The sequence below is a fragment of the Lactuca serriola genome, chromosome 6 (assembly GCF_051521515.1).
Source record: "Lactuca serriola cultivar US96UC23 chromosome 6, Lser_US96UC23_V15, whole genome shotgun sequence".
In the NCBI taxonomy this organism is placed as follows: Eukaryota; Viridiplantae; Streptophyta; class Magnoliopsida; order Asterales; family Asteraceae; genus Lactuca; species Lactuca serriola.
The window spans coordinates 21,613,913-21,636,513 of NC_136413.1; the positions used below are offsets into that span (position 1 = coordinate 21,613,913).

Genomic DNA, 22,601 nt, shown 5'->3' on the forward strand with positions numbered 1-22,601 from the left:
AATTAAATAATAGAGTAAATTACTGAAATTGTCCCTATGGTTTGGTCAAAATTACATGTTTGGTCCCTAATTTTTTTTTTTGCATTGGGATCTGTTGGAATAGTGTCTAAGGTCATTAACTATTGGTAATATTTCTAATAATAGCAGGGTCCTTTTGGGTTGCCCTAAAGACCCAAATTGAGTAGAATAAATAAAGGAGAAATTAGTTTAGTAATTATTATGGTTAATAATTAATTAGAAACTAACTGGAAATATATTTTGGAAATATATTATGGGAGTTAATTAAAGTTTAATTAATTAAAGGGTTGAATGTTCATTAATCGATAGTTGGTTAATCAGGAATGTTTCAGAACCTTATGGAATTAGGGTTGGATGAAAATCACTTCATCCCACATGGGAAAGGAGTGAAATTTCATGGTTCGGCCTCCATCTTACATGGGAAGGAGTACTAAAGCCTAGGAGGCATCCAATGCTATAAATAGGGCCTTAGGGATTTCATTCCTCCTTGTACCTTGGCTTGAGGACGGTTTCTAACCCCTTTGGGTTTATGAAATTGACCCTTCTCCTAGTTATTTTTATTCCACTCTTTGGTGTCATTGGGTGTGATACCATTATAAGGATTCTGGTTTGGGTCCTTTCATCCAAGCAACTTCATGGAGGTTCAAGATCTCAAGCATGGAGATCAAGGGCTACATAAGGTATGTTTTCTTACCTATGTTTTAGTTTTCCAGGGTTGATGTAATTAGCATGAAGCCATAGATCCATAGGATGCATGTACACTTAGGTATATCGTTGTTTCGATTTTTCTACTGCCTAGTTTTAGAGTGTATTTGATGCATAGAAAACTCAACAGTGGTATCAGAGCCATTGTGTAACGCCCCAAATTCTCAGGTATTGTCAAAATGCGAGTTTTAGGGTTAAGCCCTACTTGACGAGTGGGTGGATTTGCTCGTCGAGTAGCAGTGGGAAGGATCGCGGGTTAAGTAACCTACTCGACGAGTTCATGTTGGGACTAATAACCATTACTGAAAGACTTATACTCATTTCGACTCTGAAATTCTATAGCAGAAAGATGCCGCCTCGTAGGTCTGCTTGACGCACTGGCAGAACGCAAACAAATCCGCCACCGCCGCCTCCCCAATATGATCTTGTCATGTTCCAAGTTGCGGTCACGGCCGCAGTGGCAACTACTATGTCCCAAATCAGCCCTGACGATACCAGAAGAACAGGGACTGACATTAATAACTCCACTCAAGAAGAAAGCCAAGGGCGCTCGAGAGAGTTTTCCTTTAAGGATTTCACCAATGGCAAACCCGATTCTTTCAATGGAAGCGGGGGAGTCATCGCACTGATGCAATGGTTCGAGAAGACCGAATCGGTCTTCAAAATTTGTGCATGCCCCGAAGCAAGCAAGGTCAAAATTGCAGCTTACACTTTCTCTGGCCGGGCCCTCACTTGGTGTAAAAGCCACGTTAAGTCGCTAACGCTTGCAGTGGCTAACTCGTTAAGTTGGGAGGGCTTAAAGAAGATGATGCTGAAAGAATATTGCCCAAGAGGCGAAGTGCAAAAGCTGGAGCAAGAACTGTGGGATCTCAAAATAACAGGCTCTGACCTTGCAACTTATACCGCCCGATTCTGTGATCTAGCACTCCTTTGTCCCGCTATGGTCACCCCGGAAGACAAAAAGTTTGAGCGATACCTCTGGGGATTGTCCTCCCAAATTCAAGATAACGTGTTGGCCTCAAGACCAACTACCTTTGACAGTGCCAAGGAGTTGGCACAACAACTCATCGACCATAGGGCCAGCCATGTCACTGTAGCAACCACCCCTGAGCAAGATGGAGGGAGAAACAACAAAAGGAGGTTTTGGAACAAAAAGAAGGACCAACCAGCCCAAGACTCCACCAAAAAGCAACAAACTGTTGTTGTTTATGCTGCCACAACTCCTGCCACTCCAGCACCCATAAATCAATACGCTGGAACCCTTCCGAAATGCAACAAGTGTAACTTCCATCATATTAGGGTTTACCGGGAGATGCATTGTAAGAATTGCAACAGGAAGGGGCACACTATCCGTTTCTATAGAGCACCGGCACAACCCATCAACCAGGTCCCCGATATTGGAGCTAGCCCAACTTGTTGCGAGTGCAGAGCAGGACACTTTAAGAGAGACTGTCCAAAGACAAGGAATGCTGGTGACGGTGGAAGAGTGCTTATGATCACTGCAGGAGAAACTCCCCCGGAACCAACCGTGAATAGCGGTACGTGCTTCTAACCGCCACATGTAGGTGTTAAATCCTTGTTGAGACTAGTGTCGACTTAGGGTCTATCAACCATCATTTGAAAAGTTTGTATATCTAGATTTCCTTAACTTAAAACTATAGTAAGTAACGAACCAAACCGATAAAACAATGTTGCATACTCATCGGGAGTGTGTAAGACCCTTAAACATGGCTTAACGGGGTTTACGAACCTTACGTTGTGAAGCCGGACACTCAAAAAGGTCACAAACAAAACCTCTCCCAATCTCTTTTACTCTATCTCTCTCTGTTTAGAAATTTATCCAAGAATGTCAAATCTCTCCCAAATCTCTCTAAGTATGTGGAATCTCTCCTAAATCTCTCTTTGTATGAGAAATCTCTCCAAGAATGTCAAATCTCTCTCAACTTCTTAAAATCACTCGGGGCATCCCGGCTCTAAATTTAGTCGAAAACCGCTCAAAAACGGAAGTCTACGCGAAAAACAGCCTTAAGGAGCCGAAAATCCCTCTTAGGAGCCGAAACTCCTCTTAGGAACTCAACCTCTTAGAGCCGAACCTCCTGAGAACCGAAACCCTCTCAACCGAAATGGACCGAGTGCTCTGTCTATTTCGGTCCATTAATCATTCCAAACCGAGCCTGACCTTTTGCTCTTCTCTTCTCACCTTCGGTCCGAGGGCTTGAGCTTCTGTCCGAGGAGCGAACCTACGCAGCCGAACCCCTCCACTCTCGGTCCCTTCTGATGGGCAGCCTGTGAGACCTCTCGGTTCCCATGCAGAATCGAGCCTCACCTTCGGTTCCAAGCTCCCAAGGAGCCGAACCTTCGCATCCTCGGCCCAAATTTCGGAATTTGGCAGTTTTTGCCCGGTTTTCAATATTTTTAGCGTTTTGAGCCCATTTTTCGAGATTTTAACGCGGGATTTTCACCCAAACTCGTATTTTAACATAATAAACCCCAAATATTCAAATTTTAATTATATTTTGGGGAAAATCCTTGCCTAAGAATAAAATCCAGTAGGTAAGATTTATGGGTGGAGTGTTGACTTTGCCTTAGGGTATGACACAAGCAACCTCCCCATACCTTCATAGTACAACCCCTAGTCACTATTCACCCATAACTATTCAATATTTATCCTTTTCCCACTTTTTTCAGCCATAATGTTGAACAAAAGCTGGAAAAACCCTCCTCTCTCCTCACATTACTCCATTTTCCACCAAGTGACAACTTCATTTTCTCTCACTCTCTCTCTAAGATTTTGAGATTCAAGGCTTGTTTCCAAGATTTTCTTCTACATTTGGTAAGTATCTTACTTCTACACTTATATATTCTACTATCCTACATCCAAATCATAGATTGCTTACACAAATATCGTCATATTTGTGTTAGATCTTCAAATCTTCAAGCATCTCCCAAGTGTTCTTGAGTTGAGCATTTCTTTCCTCCATCATCCATCTACTGAAATCACTCAAGGTGAGTTCTTACCCCTATATTTTCATGTTTTCTTAAGTTTTAAGGGGGAAAATACAAGTTAAAACACCAAGAACACAACTAAACTTTTCCAACAACTTTCATCAAGAAAGTTTAACTCCATTCACGGACTGTTTTGGTCAACTTAAACATTTTAGTTTTCAAAACTGTATTAGATGAAAATATTTCAGGTTTATACCTTTAAAATGACTACTTGCACATCTCCATGAGATTTTTCTACGATTTATGGTGATTTTTACAAAACAACCTATCATTTCAAGAACAAATCCGGACCAGTCTGTGAATATGGACATTTTAACCCAAGTTAAAGACATCCAAAAATCATAATAAAAATTATGGATAAACTAAACACATTTTGTGAACCCTCAGAATTTACGGATTCAATTTTCGACTTCGTATGATTTTTCTATAATTTTTTTAAAACAGTATAGAAATATCAAAAATCTAGATAACAACTTATAACTTTCAACACACTTTGTAACATGTTGAGCAAAGTGTTAATCTTTAATGACTTCATATTTTACATGTGTTTCTTGTTGTGGGATAATTGTATAACATAAAATACTCACTGAATTTAAGAATCCTCCATCATTACCAATAGTACAAAACAAGGCATGATAAACATAGTTATATTTTTCTATACATTCGACGTACATAGAAAATGATTCTTATACACCACAAACAAACATACTAAACTATAATAGGTATAGTTAGGTTGCATATACAATACAAACATTATGATAGACTATAATAGGTATAGTTTGTATTCATTTACATTACGAATTCATTACAAAAGGTTTTTAAACGAAAAGGGGACAAATACAAAGTACCGGTTTCATACCGAAAATGAGTACAAATACAAAGTACCGGGTTCATACCAAAAAGGGGTACAAATACAAAGTACCAGGTTTTTCATATGAAAAGGGGTACAAATACAAAGTACCGGTTTCATACCAAAAAGGGGGTACAAATACAAAGTACCAGGTTTTTCATACGAAAAGGGGTACAAATACAAAGTACCGGTTTCATACCAAAAAGGGGTACAAATACAAAGTACCAGTTTCATACCAAAAAGGGGTACAAATACAAAGTACCAAGTTTTTCATACGAAAAAGGGTACAAATACAAAGTACCAGGTTTTCATACGAAAGGGGGTACAAATACAAAATACCGGTTTCATACCAAAAAAGGGGTACAAATACAAAGTACCAGGCTCACACAAAATGGTTTTTATGATATTAAAACTATATTTCATCTAGAATTGTTAGACTTCAGCTATATTTGCTAAGTGTATATGCTAGAGTTATATAAGAATCTAGTCACAATCGACTTAGAATTGGTGGGCCCACCTTATCTCCTGTTCCTTGTTAGGTTGTGGACCTGGGGCAGACCCATTATATTCAACGATTTATTTAACTCAATTTTTATATAATTTATATACGCTGAGTGATTATAGAAGGAATCTATGGGTCTTTCTAGGATTCATTATTGCATAACATAGAAACATTCATTTCATACATAATTAGGAAAATATTGGATTTTCTGGAAACATACTTTGTTGCTTTTACAAGGAAAACGGTTTCATTCTCAAACAAAACTCTTATGAACTCACCAACTTAATTGTTGACACTTTTTCAAAACTACTTGTATTCTCAGGAAATCAGTGAAACAGGAAAACCAACAACATTTTGAGGATGGGACGATAAATCGTCAAACAGTTCATTTAGTCATCATAATGTAATTGATTTGAAACATGTAACCTTACTATGATGTAAATTTCTCAATTATATTTATGATGGTTGTATTTACTTTGAGCACTATTATACTCGTTGTTGTGATGCTATACATGAAGTCCTCCACCCCCGAACGTTTCCGCCATCCTTGGTTTGGGGGTGTGACATATAAGCCAAGATCTGAAGTTGTAACTTCAGATCTAAACTCTCTGAGGATTAAGGGACCATAAAGTTATTAGTTTTGGCAAGTTTGAGCCCCTCCCTATGTGTAAAACCCCATTTCAAGCATAATTTGGGCTTTTTGAGACATTGGAGCCTTGCATGCACGTAAAGTTTGCAACTTTATGTGATAAGCAGGCCTAAGGAGGTTGGATCTGCAATTTGGGGCCTTGTCATGGCTTAAAAGTTGTTTGCATGATAAAATGACTAAATGAACTCGGCGAGTCACTTGAAGATGGTCGTGAACTCGACGAGTTGGAAGAACAACTCGGCGAGTCCGATGAAGATTGCCATGAGACTCGACGAGTCGGATGAGTTTTAACTAGGACATGTTTGCATGCATGTTCGTCGAGTTCAAGGAGGGAACTCGATGAGTAGCCTTAAGGGTTGATCGAGGATTCGAAGGAACTCGACGAGTCACTCCGATGACTCGGCGAGTTGGAATGTGCTCCAGAGAACTCGACGAGTACCCAAGTGCACTCGGCGAGTTAAGGTCAACACGGACTATTGACCTTGATTGGGGACTTTGACTATGACCAGGGTTGACTAGTGGTTTATGGAGCACCTTATAAGGTGAAGGACTTATGAGCATGTCATATTATGGTAATAGGTGGTGGAGTGTTTGACAAGTGATTGGAGAGCTTTGATTATTTATCGAGCTGACATCTTCGAGGTGAGTTATCCTCACTATACTAAGGGGTCTACCAACGACGGCCCATTGGATATGCTATCCTAGTAGTGTTAAATGTTGAGTATGAGTTAATGTTGCATGCTAGTGGTCATGCTAGTTAGGTAGACCTGTAGGACTACCTATGATGTTATATGATTATTGCATGCTCAGTAGTTATGTTATATGTTATGTGGTTTGGGTTGAGGTTGTACTGCTCCATGCGGTAGCCAACAAACCCTAGAGTATTCCAGATATGAGCTGAGGGCCGGTAGACATTCCAGACTCATACTGAGGACTCAGGAGTATGCCAGATATGAGCTGAGGGCCCGGTAGGCATTCCAGACTCATACTGAGGACCCTGGAGCATTCCATATACGAGCTGAGGGCCCGGTAGGCATTCCAGACTCGTACTGAGGGCTCGATGGCAATCCAGATATGAGTTGAGGGCCCGATAGGCATTCCAGACTCATACTGAGGGCTTGGTGGCAATCTAGATGTGAGCTGAGGGCTCGACAGGCATTCTAGACTCACACTGTGGGCCCAGGGGTATTCCAGTCTGTAGAGTTGTGGACCCGTTACGTGTTGTTCTGTTTTATTGATATGATATGCTAATATTGATATTGCTATGTGGACTGTATTTTGGGGGTAACCCACTAAACTTTCGGGCTTACAGTTTCAGTTTATTGTTTCAGGTACATTAGAGGATCGCAGCAAGGCGAAGGCGTGATCGTACAGCTCCTCCTAATATATTTATGTTTCTGGGAAAAACTCTGATAACTAATATTTTGAAAACAAAGTTGTAATGTTTTTGATGAACTTGATATGTATAAAAAGTTTAAATTGGTTTGAAATTTTTGGGTGTTACACATTGGTTCATGGTTACTTTCACCCTAGATCCATGATTTCTGTAAAAACTTGTTTGAAACTGAATGGAAGAAGAATAATTGAAAATTTTGTAATGTGTTAAAACCTTAGTCGCAGCTAACAACGCGAACTAGGAGATTCACGACGTGAGCTCAACAGAATTTAGGGTTTCAGATTTTTTTGCCATTTTTCGAATACGTAGCTTTGATAAACATGGATAAATACCTAATTTTTTTTTTAATCTGGAAAATTGATAAATATTATTTAAATGTGTTTATTTGAATTTGAATATTTATTTGATAATGGATAAATGTTATTTAAATACGTTTTATTTGAATTTGAATATTTATTTGATAATTGATATATATTATTTAAATGTGTTTATTTGAATTTGAATATTTATCTCTTATTTGAATAGTGATTTAAATATTTCATATTTTTATAATAAAGATTTATAAATTTGAATATTACACCCTTATGATTTATTAATTGTTACATTGCGTCCCTGCAATTAATTAGAATTAATAATAGACAATTAAATTTAAAGAGTTTTAAATTTACCCCTTGTATATATATATATATATATATATATATATATATATATATATATATATATATATATATATATTAGAATTGTGTCTATTATATGTATAAGAAAGTTACAACATGCGCCCCCGCGTGTTTAAATATTGACATGGTCAGTCTTACCGTGACTAGGCTCACCCGTTCTAATCTAAGGGTTTAAGGATGTCTCTTTGATTCTTAATGAGTTCGGTTTTTAATATGCTCCGCGCTTACCACCCTCACCGCCCTATCGCATTTTGAGAATGGAGTTACCGAAAGGGTTTGATAGTGATGATGGTCAATCTAAAAGTATTCTAAATACAAGTATAAAACAAAAACCCGTTTTATTAATAGAATGTGAGTTTATATTATCCATGAAAATTGAACATTATCTTTATATTCTGTTGGTGGAGCTCGTGTGGTTAACTGACACATCAATCTAGAATATAGTTGAGAATGATATGGAACTCGCGAATCTCAAGCGTAACTTGAGCCGGGGACCATGTGATTTTGCAAGGTTAATTCTCAATCTATTTAATGTGAATCTTATATTATCCATAAAATTTGCACATTCTCTTTATAACTTTTTGATGGAGCTCGTGTTGTTAACCGACACGTCAATTTGAGAGTATAGGTAGAGAATGATGTGGAACTCGCGAATCTCAAGCGTAACTTAAGCCGGGGACCATGCAATTTTGTATGGTCGACTCACCATCTGCTGAGTGACCCGCGGCGACCCCGTCATTAAATTTGAGATGAACATAATCTGAGATTAACATACCATTGATAGTCAATGAATCTCAAAGATCTAGGAATTCCGTGGTGATCGAAATTGGCAAAGGGTTTTGCCTACCTAAATAACTTTATAGTGTGTTTACGGCATCCCTTTACACATCCTAGCCTTCTAAAATAATTTAGGGTGATTATTTTCTAAGGATAAGTAAAACAAACTATAATGGAATTTTATTGAATGATTGTGACATCCCCAATTTCACGGCCAGAAAAGACCGATCTGTTTATGCTTTGTTTTAAAATCAGAGTTATCTTTTAAAGAAAGCAGTTGCGGAATTTGTCCCCAAAACAAAATATGATAACCATTTATCAAAATATTTCTCAAAAAGAAGGTATTTTTATTACATAATAAAACCTCGGGATGTCATGTTCCGATACAGACCAAAAGCATAAACAATATAAAATAGACCTTACAATAGTTATTTTACAACTACTGATCTATAATCCAAAATCTCTCGTCAAGTCCTCCAACTTTTACTCTTGTGCCATTACCTTTAATGCAAAGAAAACTGAGTGGGTCAGGCTTGGGAGCCTGGTGAGCATATAGGATTTTCAACCCACAATAATATATTTATTATATTCAATCATCAAACAATCAACCCAATAACCCATCCCCATTTTCTTCTTTATTTCTTAAGGGTTTGCCCTAAGAATCGATTATACTTTCTTCATTCATTCCTAAGGATTTACCTAAGGAACTGGCACAAAGTCCATTTGCTACTACGGTTTATACAACAGGCACTACGTCACATAGTCACCAGGGTTCTTACAATTGGCACTACGTCTCATAGTCACCAAGGTTTACACAATAGGCACTACGTCTCATAGTCACCTGGGTTTACACAAAAGGCACAAAGTCACATCGTCACCAAGGTTTATCAAATAGGCACGAAGTCGCATCGTCACCAAGGCTTACTCAATAGGCATGAAGTTGCATCGTTACCAACTATTCCATCTACCCATGTTCTACCCAACATTTTTGTAGATATAAATACAAACATAATTTAAATCATTTAACACTTGTATAAAAACATCAAATCCAAATCCATCTCAAATAGATAATTAATATTTAACACATAGCACGTATTTCATAGCTAATACTTTATATTTATGTGTTAGATGAAAGTGACTATACACTCACTTGATTAGAAGATGATCGGACAACACTACGACTTGTAGAAGTAGTATTCTTCGGTAGATCTGGAAGATCTTCACGAAAACCGGGCTCCTCGCGGGCAGGGCTTCGGCTCGGGAATCTCACTTCTCGGGATTCTCGGGGCTTCGGAACTTGCTCGGGGCTCGGGAATGATACTGGGGCTTCGGGATATAATTGGCACGCAAAACGATGCAAAACTTAGAGAGAAAGGAAGAAAATTAGCAAGGGAAATGGCTAAACTCGGGTTCTATTTATAGGCTGCTGGGTCTAGGATTACGCTGGGCGTAATTTTGGAGTACGTTGGGCGTAATTTTGGTTACGCTGGGCGTACGCTTCGGATAAGCTTTGGTATGCATGCCACGATCTTCAAAAATTCATAACTTTCGCATACGAGCTTCGTTTTCGACGTTCTTTATATCCACACGAATGTGAGATTATGCTCTACAACTTTCATTTAGACTACGTCGGCTAATTTTGACTTTATTTTTATTATATTATTTTTAGTGGGCCGGGACAGGAAAACTTCGTTATAAAATCATAACTTCTTCATCCGACGTCCGTTTTCGTCTGTCTTTTTACCGTTGCACTACTAATGACGAGATTTTCGATTCTCATTTAGATTGTTTCGGCTAAAAACCGCTCGATCTCAAATCGAGTATTCGGGTTGCATACCGCTAAGTCGAAACTTAGAAAAATCATAACTTCCTCATACGAAGTCAGATTTGGACGTTCTTTTTATGCACGCTCACGGTTTAACGAACTCTACAACTTTCGTTTAGATCACTAAGGCTAAATATCGCTCTAACGTAAATTCACTTTTTACATCATTCAGCGTCGTGCCGGTTCTGTCGCGAAACTTCGACAGGTCATAACTTCTTCGTTATAACTCGGATTTCGGTGTTCTTTATGTGTACGTAATCCTTGTAACATATACTATAGCTTAGTTAAGATTATTTATTCTAAATAACCTTTTGTTGAAAAGTCATTTTCGACCCCTATTATTTCTAAATTGATTAGCCCAGATCTACGGGCGTTACAATGATGTCGAAGACCTTATCCACTAAAATCTACTACTATAAAACTTTTGAAAGGATTAGCTATGAGGATGATCAATCTTGACAATTTCGTAGTTTGGGAATAGTTCGCATAAACGAAAGGAAAGATCATGCCTTTGTTAAAGTTCTTATTAGGTTACTTCAAACATTGCATTCTAAATTGTTAGAAAGAGCAATTATCAAATGTACATTGAAAATTGATATATTGAAGTAAAATGGAATTTCCTTGAGTTAGGAGTTGACTAGGGTTAATCAACTAGCTGACATGTATATATAGTCAATTGATTTTGATTTTGATATCAATAACTTGGAATGACCATGAAGGAGTTGTGTAGCATGTTGAGGTTTCCTTTTGGAATTAACATGGAAATCATAGAAACTCATACTTCAAAACACTCATATTTTACTATCATCAGTAGAAGTGTCAAGAAAAGGAAAGCCAATTGCCCATGGTTTAAAAGGCGAATAGTATACCTAATATAGGCCCTAATACCTAGGACAAAGGAAAGCTTACTCTAAGACATGTTCTGATAGCTGCTCATTTCCATGACAAGAAAAGTACTAAACTTGCCCAAATGTATATTTTAGGTGAAAGGATTGAAACATGAAGAAGTTAAATTGGATCATAGATTACGAGCCCGTGATACTTTCCATTGGATCAAAAGATAACTAGTTCTTCCATGTTTGGTATTCAATCAACTATATAGATTTATAATGTCATAAAAACATTACCTCTAAACCTTGAGTATTTTACTAAGGATTAAGAACTGACATTTGCAAGAATGTGCAGTTGCTAAAATGAAGTAAGAAGACTGAAACATGGAGAATATAATTTGATCATGAATGCCAAGCCCTTGCTACATTTATAGGATCAAAGGACAATGTTAAAAGAAAGTTATGACTTATTTAAATGTGGAGCCTTCTAACATGTTAAAAGAAAGTCATGAAATCTATGAAGCTAGTATAGTAGCAATAGTTCAAAATTGATTCGAACATTTGAATAGGGTGTATTATTGTGAACATCTGTTGATGTTAGTTCAACTAATGTATCGTTCAGATTGACCATAATAAGTACTTATTCAAATACATCCAAATGTTTGGGTGAAATGTATTTGTGGAATCATAGTCTTGGATACATAAATGAGAAACGCATTACCAAATATCTAGTTGGATCGGATTTTAGATATCATTCGACCTCGAGTCTTAAGATAAATGTGAATCTTGTTTATCAAGATAAATGATGAACACATCACTGGGTGATGTGAATATCTGTTGGAATTAGTTTTCACTAATAGACCGTTCAGATCAACCATGATACATAGTGAGACCAACTTCGTATGAATGTGAGTTTGGAACCTCTCAGGTGTTCAGAGCTCTCACATAGCGATGTTAAGAATCAATTGGGCAATAGGATGACACACTCATAGTGAGAATCTGAGTCCAAACTTTATCGATCATCTAAGTGATCGTGAAATAGTTTCATGATCTATCTTCGCCAAAAACACTACCATTAGGAAGTGTTAGTTGGATAGAGAAACAAATCGTTCATTGATTTTGTACTAGATGAGTCGCACTATGTTTGCTAACAATTCATGGATTGCACCGTGAATAGTGTTACAGGAAGTCCTTTGGTCTTGTGACAACCAAGTAGGATATTGAAACACTCTATGATATGTGAAGTGGGATTCTATCCTCACTACCATATAAGTAAGTCTACGATTATGAGGCTTATGCTTGTCATGAAGCGCTCGACAATCTAGGACTTTAATTAAATATGTGTTATCTCGTTGGAGATCTCATCAAGCATTTTGGATAATTGTTTAACAACCTTCTAAGAACAAAGTGTATGCTGCTCAAAGGGCAGTCTTCCAAGAGAGGGAGCTGATTTCCAAAAGGGCTAGTGGGAGCCACATTGATCTTGATAAGATTCAGGAGTCAACCAACGAAGAGCCTAAAGTTGGACATAACATTCAATTTGGAATTGAAAGAGTTATTAAGGAAACTGACATGTTTCCATTTTTCCTTATAGATCTGATAGAAGACGTCATGGACCTTGTTATATAAGAGTTTATATTACTAAGGTATATGAGTCACTGGTAGATTGCAATCAGAGTATACCAGCTATCGGAAGCTATGGTAGGCCCTAAAGGCTACAACATGGAAGGAAGACATGGAAAGCGGGATTCAGTCCGTGTATGTTGAAATTTGGTAGACCTAGCACTTGACCTTAACCCTTAGGTGCAAGTGGATCTTCAAGTAGAGATAATCATGGACAGGAACAAACACAAAATTAAACCAAGATAGGTTTTGAAGGATGTGTAAGCTTAACAAGTTCATTTATGGACCGAAATAAGCATCTCGCAAGTAGGATCATTATTTCAATGAGAAAGTTCAAGAAGTTTGAATTTCGATAAATAAAGATAAGCCATATATATGTCAAAGCTAGTGGGAGTAATTGAAATCTTTGTTTCAATGAGAAAAGTTTAAGGAGTTTGAATTTTGAGAAACATAGATAAGCCATATATATGTCAGTGCTAGTGGGAGCACTATAGTCACCCTTGTATAGTACATAGATAATGTACGATTCATAGGAAATTATATTCTAACTTAGCAAGTGTAAAAGCTTGGCTTGGTATGAGAACTGTTTCGTTGTGATATACATGGGAGTTACAAGACATGTGCATAATAAGGATCTATGGAGATAGATCAAAGTGATTCGTTGGATTAAGCTAAAGTACATGGAATGTTGAGGAAACTTGAAAGGGAGTTTAGGCTTATTACAATATGGAATGACATTGAACAATGCTAATGTCCTAGTTCTACTATTGAGTTAAAGCAAATGATTCGTGTCCCACATGCTTCTGCTATGGGATCGATCATACATGCCATGACATGTACGACATCTAATGACTTGTATGCCTTGTGCAACACAAGTTGGATTAGTTCAATTTTGGCAAGAATCAATGAATCAAGAATCAATGAATCAAGATCAAGAACATTCTTAAGTGTCATTGGAGGACAAAAGATATGATCTTGATAGTATGGAAGAGATCATTGTAAGAGTTACATTGATGCTAAGTTCCATACTAATAAAGACGTTTCCGTTTGCAGTCGGAATTCGTGCTTTTACTGAATGGTGATATATTAGCTTGGAAGAGTACCAGATAATACACCATAGTGGATTTAACATACTTAGAGTATGTTGCAGTTGGTTAAATTGCAAAGAAGACAAGGTGGTTGAAAGATATTCATTAGTGACATCTTTGTTGAAATTCAATCCTTGATGGTCCTTATGAAGTCTCTTTGTGACTTTAAGGGTGAACTTACCTCGAGTATGGATCCCAAGTCACACAAGCTCACATGACATATACTCAGTATGTACCAACACATTTGATAGTGAGTCAAATGTGAAGACGTCATAGTCAATATGTCATATCGAAAGATAATCTTGTCGATCCATTCCTAAGCTGATGTCATTGACCAAGTCTGATAGTCAGACAAAGTCAAGAGGCATTAGATTTTCAAGTGAATTGGCTTAAACACTCATAGTTTGGTTTGTTTTAAAACCTGAAAACTTTAAGCGGTATAAGTTATAATTTGATTTGGCGATTATTAAGTGGCGATCTTAATATATGATGGACTTCAGTCATTTCAATTAGCTTATAACTGCGTTCTCACTTTTGCATGTTTGGAACCCACTTCCCGAGTATTAATTTACTCAAACATCCACAGTCGGACATACTCTTGGAAGTAAGTAGTGATTCAAGACTGTTATGAGTATTAGTGGATTGTCCATAATTATTGGACATAGCATAGAGATTGCGCTAACACTCATGCGTACTTAATAGAGATTGAAGTATTGGACCAACCCACGCTTAGAGATTACTTCATGGATTCAGTCACGCGTAATTCTAAGACGATAATATCTTCTATTCTTCAAACCTAGATACATGTGGGGTTTTGCTCTGTGATTCTGTTATGCATTGGACTACTCCAACGCTAACCGTAACTGGTAGTTATAAAAGGTATGTCCATGTGTGACATGATGAAATAGATAAAAACTATGTAGTCAAAGTTTATTTGTTCCTTCTGCCTTAATAGGAGAAGCGATATCTATGGGCCCCTCGATGATTTGGTGTTGAAATCTAAAGTGCTTGGCCGAGCCCTGATTAGAATTGATGTGTTCAGTTTAGTAGTCAGATGCAGTCATCACAAACCTATATCAGGAAACATAATCTTGAATTTTTGAGATTGACCATTATACATGTCTCGAATTCATATAGATATCATAGAACGAAGGGATAGTTGATCACTTATCTAAGGGCCGAATCTTGATTAGATCAAGAGTTCGGTAGTTGCATTGGATGGCTAACTCTCTGTTGATTATTGTAGAAATGTTAGTCCTCGTATAGTTGATGATTTGTCCAAGTAGGAGACTGTTGGAATAGTATCCAAGTTCATTAACTATTAGTAATATTTCTAATAATAACAAGGTCCTTTTGGGTTGCCCTCAAGACCCAAATTGAGTAGAATAAATAAAGGAGAAATTAGTTTATTAATTATTAATAATTAATTAGAAACTAATTGGAAATATATTATGAGAATTAATTAACAGTTTAATTAATTAAATGGTTGAATGTTCATTAATCGATAGTTGGTTAATCAGGAATGTTCCAGAACCTTATGGAATTAGGGTTGGATGAAAATCATTCCATCCCACATGGGAAAAGAGTGAAATTTCGTGAATTCATAGATTACCCTTGTCCTTGTTTCTCCGCCCCAATTGATTTTGAGATATTTTTTTATTGGGCTAAAAGATATTGTTTTTTGGGTTTAAAGACACTATTTTTGGGTTAACAATAGTTAGTTATAACATAATTTTACATGTTAAAAACAAAAATATTATTACATCTTAAAAACGTTATACTAACAACTTAAAAAACATGATTTTTTGTTGATTATTAGAAGCTCAATATCATTGTTATTATATATATATATATATATATATATATATATATATATATATATATATATATATTAACAGGGCCCCCTTGAGAGTTTCAGGACGAGACTGTCTATCCCGTCCCCGTCCCCGCTCCTGAAATTAAAATGGGTATTAACTTTGCCCCCGCTCCCGTCCCTAGATTTTTTTAACAACTACCCCTCATATAGGATCGGGGTCCCACGTAGTGGCGGAACCAGAAACTTTTGCAAAGGGTAACATAAAAAATTCCTGATAAAAGGTAATAAGATAAAATTTTAAAATTATGATTAATTAGATACAATAAATTAGCACAAAAATCTTACATTTTAAAGTTGACATCTTGGTTTACTCATTTTTCAAAAGCGTTGCATCACTCATTCACTCGTAGCATCTATAAGTTTTTTTTTTTTTTTTTTTTTTTTTTTTTTTTTTTTTTTTTTTTTCTACACTACAAATCAAATCATCGTTTATAAAATCATTACGCATTTTATTACACAAGTTGATCTATAAAAGCTTAATTGCGAAAAAACATATTTCAATGATTGCGGCAGTGACCGGTAGAAAAAACCAAAATACCAAGCTCATTTGTGTTGTATATGTCTTGTGTTGAAGCAAGGGGCATGAGAAAGAAAACAATTTTCCTTTTTTCCCTTTGCTTTGTTGAAATATTATTAGTTTTGTGTACACATTTGGGATACTCCCTTCATTTAGTGGCCCATTAATTATTTGGAAGTAGTTTAGAATTTTGGGCTTTTTCTTTAAGATAAGAAAATCATTTAATTTAGCATATTTATTTAAGATAGAAGAACCATTTAATTTAGCAGTGCACTGTATGAATATAAAACTATAATAATCCAGAATTTTAAAGAAATTAAATATTATCCTATTTTTTGTTCATACATATCCTCCTAACTAATGAAATGGTGACATATGTAATATTTAATACTCATTTAATAAGATTTAATGATATTTTAGGATACTAATAGGACACATGTCATCGTTTAAATGAGTAGGAGGATTGGTAGGATGAAAATGTAAGAAAATATTTAATTTCTCAGAATTTTAACATATGTCGGAAAAGAATGAGGGGTAGCATGTCCTACCCCTACCAACTAATTAGTTCCTTTTTAACATCAAACATACCTTAGATAGTAGTATAACTTTAATTAATTGATGTAGGCCTATCACATTGTTTTTAGTTAAGATTCAGAAAATAATTTAATTTGTACCAAGCAAGCATCGACACTGGTTGAAGAAGCTCTATATTCCACATTAACATAATTAGATTAACATATCATGGCCAATGAATCATCCTTTTACTACGACACACAAATTAAATAGACAAACTATCAACAATTCTTATATAGCCTACTGTGGTTCCCGATACTGCTAGATTTGATAGAATGGCTCGCCTTTGGTGATCACACTAAACAAAACTCTTTCAAAACTACGTCGCACACTTCTTCTAGTCATCTCTTTATTGGAACCCCTAAATTTAAAATTTGGATCGATCGATGCCCAAGTTATATGGACATGAAGCGAAGTACCTATTTTATCCTTCAATTGATGGACGTGAAGCTACACTCTGCATATTCCTCCGGTACCGGAATGTTCAACTCCGAGCACACCAACTGAATTATGTCTTTAGTCACAGACCCAAACGACAACTTGTTTAGAGTCACAGAAATGGCAAACCTGTTGCTTATATCGCAATACGCCGTCGATCCACCCAACCCCGCATGCCCAAATCCGATCAGAATCCCATCTCTCGTGTATTCCCTCTTGAATCCAAGCCCAAATTTCCCATCTGGAAAAACCAATTTCTCATACTCACCAATCCCCAAAATTGAATCATGGATTTTCGCTTTTTGATTGCTGAAAATTTTATGAACCCCGTCAACATCGTCGCTGCAACTAGGGTTTTCAGGATTTATCGTACAATTGGATCCGGAACACTTTGGTTCCTTCTTTGGCTTTTTCTTTTTTCCACCTTTCTTTTTATCGGCAATTGCTATGGAAATAGATCCGGGAAGCTGAGGGTGGATTCCTAATGGTGGTTGCGATGAGGAGGAATGAGGCGGTGGGACAACACCGCCGTCGACAAGGGCGGCGTAGTAGCGGGCGAGTGCACGAGCTGAGCAGTGGCCGTTGGCGGCAGGTAATATCGCACGGCGGACATTGAGCGTATTGAATAACGGAACTAAACCGGAGAGGACATCGAGCTGGAATATGGAGGAAGAACTGGAACTAGAGAGAGAGGTCGGGCTTGAGCTCGAGGTAGGGCTATCGATTTCTGCAAATCTATTCAGATCGTTTGTATCTAGGGTTAGTGTCGCAAGTCGTGATTCCACACCTGATTAATTACCATCATTATAAGAAACGATATGAACTAGGGTTTAGAGAGAATTGGGGAAATGGATTGAATTCATGCCTGGAGGGATTCCGATGTAAAGTTCGCCTTGAATGTTGAGCGGATTAATGAAAGCTTCTTGAAGGATATCTTGAAACTTTTTATTAGATGCATGCTGTAGATTCAAGGGAGAGAATCGAATCATTGAAGAAGAAGAAGAAGAAGGTGAATCGAATGAATATATGTGATACAACCTCAATGATGCCACCACAAAGCCAACCATAAGATAGGTAATGATATTGCTGATCTTGACCAGGTTCTGATTCTGCTTCTGCCATGGCAATGCGTTTCAAGCATTCATCCCAATTGCATAACACCATTGGATTATCTTGCACAAGGCTGGCCAGAGCATTTTGCATTCCAGATGTATGATTCAGTACATGATGAACCTGAAAAATGAATACAAAAAATAATTTGTTTATCTCTACAAGTAAGTGATTATAGCTGTTATGGTTACTAAGAATCACAAACTACTTTTATTGATTCTTTTCTGTTTGAACTGAAATCTGGCCAGATGTCTACAACATTATCCTCCAGTCCCACTTTCCTGCATCCATGTAATAGAAATAGAAGTACCAAAAAATGAAAGAGAAATCCATAGTCAACTTAATTAAGTAATAACACAATATACCCTTTATCTACAAGCCAGTGTAACATTCCAGCTGTAACCCCCTTTGTTACTGAGAAAACAGGAAATAAGGTATCAGGTTGAACAGGAGAAGGATCATAATTTCCAAGTACCCCTGCAGCTGTATCAATTATCACTTCTCCATCTTTGTAGGCACAAACCTAACAGAAAATAACTAACAATCAGAGTATCAGTCAAATATTAATATTAATATTAATATTCAATGCATGCATACATACATATATAACAAAGAGACAAACATATATACCTGAATTCCAAGTATTTTATCCGCATTCCCGAGTTTAACTAATAAAGCCCTCAGTTTCTTTTCTACTTGAGAATTAACAGGGGTGTCACATATCCATTCTGCTTTATCTACTTTTTTCTCATGTGGGTCACTGAAAACAATTTACCCAATAAGAGAATGAGATAATAGAAACTGAATTTATTAATTATATTTAAAAAAAAAAACAAACCAGTCAAGAGCAGATTCAGCAAAGGGTCTAATGATTCTATAATAGCTAACACTCACATTCAATGCTGCAGAAAGCCCTGAAAAGTAAAACCATGTAAAATAATGCAATTTTTAATTATTGTATCATAATAAGGTAAAGTATTGAAGGATTTGTGAGACACCTGCAAGCAAATTAAGCACACGCAAGAACAATATAATTTCACCTGTAAAAGTATCAAGCTGGAGATAGCTTCATTAGTTTCTCCAAAAAGGATAAAATAAACAGACATGGAAAATAGCTAAAGTCTTAAAATTACCATGTGAATCATTTATAATCAAAGATGAAAGTGAACCCGACATAGACAAGTATTTATTAATACTTAATACCCAGACTTTATACAGGTAAAGTGGTTAAATGTATAACGATATAAGATCTGTTTATTTTTTAAAATGAATAAGCTGTCAGAATGAGACTAAATGATCATTTTACTCTTACATTCTAATAAACAGTTTTCATAATACTCATCGATTTTAACAATGTTCATCAATTTTAGAATGAATAAACCGTCATAATGAGACTAAATGACCAGATTTTTTTTTGGCTTAACACATTAAGTCATTTTGTACAGATTAAGTAAAAAAGAAACAACCATATATAGTTGTCCAAATTAAGTGCTTAACCCATTAAGCTCATAACTCCCTATATAAGAAAGGAATGTACGAACCTCAGCAGATGCCAGAAACATTTTTGCTACAGCATGTTTCATGGAGCTAGAAAGCAATTTTGTAAATCCAAAATCAAGTAGAATTGGATGATGTGGACTTGACTTGGTCACAAGGAAATTACCTGTAAAAACACAGCCACAAATTGCAAAATGTATTTGAAAAGAACAAAATGTTTAATAAAATATAAAAAATAGAAAAATTACCGGGATGCGGATCAGCATTGAAGAATCCATCAATAAAGATTTGATGTGCATACGCGCGTGTAATTTCTTCAACAATATTTTTCTTGTCAACACCAAGTTTATCTAATGAAGGGGAATCGTTCAGGCGTACACCATCCATGTACTCTAGAATGAGGACTCGTTCAGTTGACTGCAAGTAAGTACACCAAAAGTTATATAAGAACAACAACTGAAAAAACTTCATGAGGGAAAGGTATAAAAAGAATGAGCTAAATGCAAGAAATATTAATGAAGAGTATACATGAATAACTTCAGGCATCAGCACTTTAACACGGTGCTCAGGTTTTTTGTCCAAACAGTCTTTTTTACAGCAAAGATTACTGGAGACTTTTCTAGTATTTTCTACAAACATAACAATCAATCATCAAGAAAACATAAACACGTATGAAGTTATGAACATGAGTAGATATTTGATTATAAATTATCACACCAGCTTCCCTGTTGAAGTCTAGTTCCTTGGGTGCTTCTTTACACCATTCATCTATAACAGGGTTGAAATTAAACTTTGGTTCTGCCCAAACTATCCACTCTACTACTGACTTAGCATTTTTCAAATCCTGTATAAAAGTATTATAGGTGATAGAAAGTTTGGTACTTTTATGTAAAAGACTAAAATGCCCATGGCTAGAGAATGAATAACCAACCTCCAAGATTATTGTCTTGATGCCTTCATGTTGAACTTTAACAACCACCTCTTTCCCATCACGTAGTGTTGCGCGATGAACTTGTGCTATCTGTATATAAATTAATTATTTATGAAACATCAGGTTATCATTAGGTTGATAATGTAATCAGGAGAAGGGTAATAAAGGTAATGATTTTTTTTTTTTTGAAGGATCTTACTGATGCTGTTGCAAGGGGTTTCTCAACAAAAGTTGTAAATATATCATTTATTGATTTCCCCATCTCCTTCTGTATAGTTTTCTGAACCTGAGTAATGAGGTTTTTACATAATGTAATTATTTTGATTATGAAACAACTGTCAGGAATAAACAAGAATAAATCATAAAGACTGAGGTATTTAACATGTAAAGAGACAATATTTAATGTGTGTTAGGTAGATATAGTTTGGGCAATGGGCATACCTCTTTTAAGCAGCGAGGAGGAAGTGAGTCCTGTAACTGTTTCAGATGGCGTGGGTACGCACCAGGAAGCCCGTCCGCACGCACGGAGAAATATTGCCCCATTTTCACCCACAAACCTTCCAGCTCTATAATCAAATTAACAATACGTTTAGCATTTCGCTCATGAGCTTTCTCCCATAAACCTGCTCTTTCAGAGCTGTTTATCCATTTCTCCCTGTGCTTTAATGCCTTCAATACATATATAATTCCAGTGAAAAAGGTTTACCATTGATGTATATACATCTATGTGAAGAAGAAATGATATAGTTAGTGTACCTTATAGTCTAAGTAGATTAGAAGTGCCAATGAGAAAACTTTCATGCGTCTGATGTAGATGCTTCCCCAACCCATTGAACCAAACTTTTTGCTACAAGGTGTTGGATAAATTACATTTCTGGAGAATCGATAATTAAACACATTCGCTTAGAAGAATATAAGGATTAAGGATCACCTTAATGCATCCAATTGTCATCCCCAAGAGTTGCAATCAGAATAGAAGCAGTGCACTGTTGCAAAACAAAAGAAGAAAACGCTGAAGATTTCATTGAAGGGAAAATTAATTTATGAACATTGTTAAGATAAGAACTATAGATTAACAGCCAACATCATTAACAAAGTTCTCAAAAGAAAACAGAAAACGCAATAATTAGATAGTTGCATTCCGAAAGCAATTCAAATTCCCTCAATTATGTCGTTAACTGTTGATACGTTCATTGGAATTGGATACACATTGACAATTCTATCATTTGTTATCGTAAATTTTTTGTTCACTTCACATAAATCACGAAACTGAATCTATTGAAGCCATGAAATCCTTGCAAAAAGGTTAAGAAGAATCCAAGGAAATTACCTGAAAGTAGAAAAATCGAAGCCAGGCAATGAACGTGCTCGTTTGCAAAAAAAAAAAAAAAAAAAAAAAAATGAAATCAGGGTTATTTGGTGATCATGGTTTTGGGAAATTTAAACGACTTTTGTACATTGAAATAATTTCGAGAGATGCAATATTTTTTGGATTATTCACAAAATGACACCTTTTTACATTTATCGACAAATTACCTGTTTTACAAAGTGGTTTTCTTTGTATACAGTATTTCATAATCAAATAAAACAAACAATTATTTGACTGAGGATTTAATTTTGTAAAAGTGTTTGTTTAAATTTAAAAAAATATAATTATAATAAAATGAGGAGAACCCGGCCCAGGGTGGTTAAGATTGGACCGGTTCTTAACTA

At 36.2% G+C, this 22,601-nt stretch overlaps 1 protein-coding gene across 1 annotated transcript; it reads right to left on the minus strand.

Annotated features, from left to right (window-relative positions):
• Positions 1-17,037: 17,037 nt before the first annotated feature.
• Positions 17,038-21,719, minus strand: LOC145059562 (uncharacterized). The gene is made up of 16 exons (XM_079007399.1): positions 21,645-21,719; positions 21,330-21,557; positions 21,088-21,174; positions 20,889-20,978; positions 20,675-20,801; positions 20,486-20,586; positions 20,206-20,374; positions 20,002-20,123; positions 19,459-19,516; positions 19,299-19,374; positions 19,091-19,220; positions 18,826-18,983; positions 18,669-18,741; positions 18,389-18,583; positions 18,216-18,309; positions 17,038-18,137 (listed from the first exon to the last, which is right to left on the minus strand). The coding sequence occupies exons 1-16, from the start codon at positions 21,717-21,719 to the stop codon at positions 17,344-17,346; spliced, it is 2,577 nt and encodes an 858-aa protein (XP_078863525.1). The 3' UTR covers positions 17,038-17,343.
• Positions 21,720-22,601: the final 882 nt, after the last annotated feature.

Excerpts from the sequence above, each read along its gene's own strand:
- LOC145059562 (XM_079007399.1), bottom strand. The coding sequence starts at position 21,719 with ATGGGTTGGGGAAGCATCTACATCAGACGCATGAAAGTTTTCTCATTG. Across the intron at positions 21,558-21,644 it reads TAATCTACTTAGACTATAAG|GCATTAAAGCACAGGGAGAA; the intron begins GTACACTAACTA and ends TATGTATTGAAG. Across the intron at positions 20,124-20,205 it reads CAATGCTGATCCGCATCCCG|GTAATTTCCTTGTGACCAAG; the intron begins GTAATTTTTCTA and ends GTGTTTTTACAG.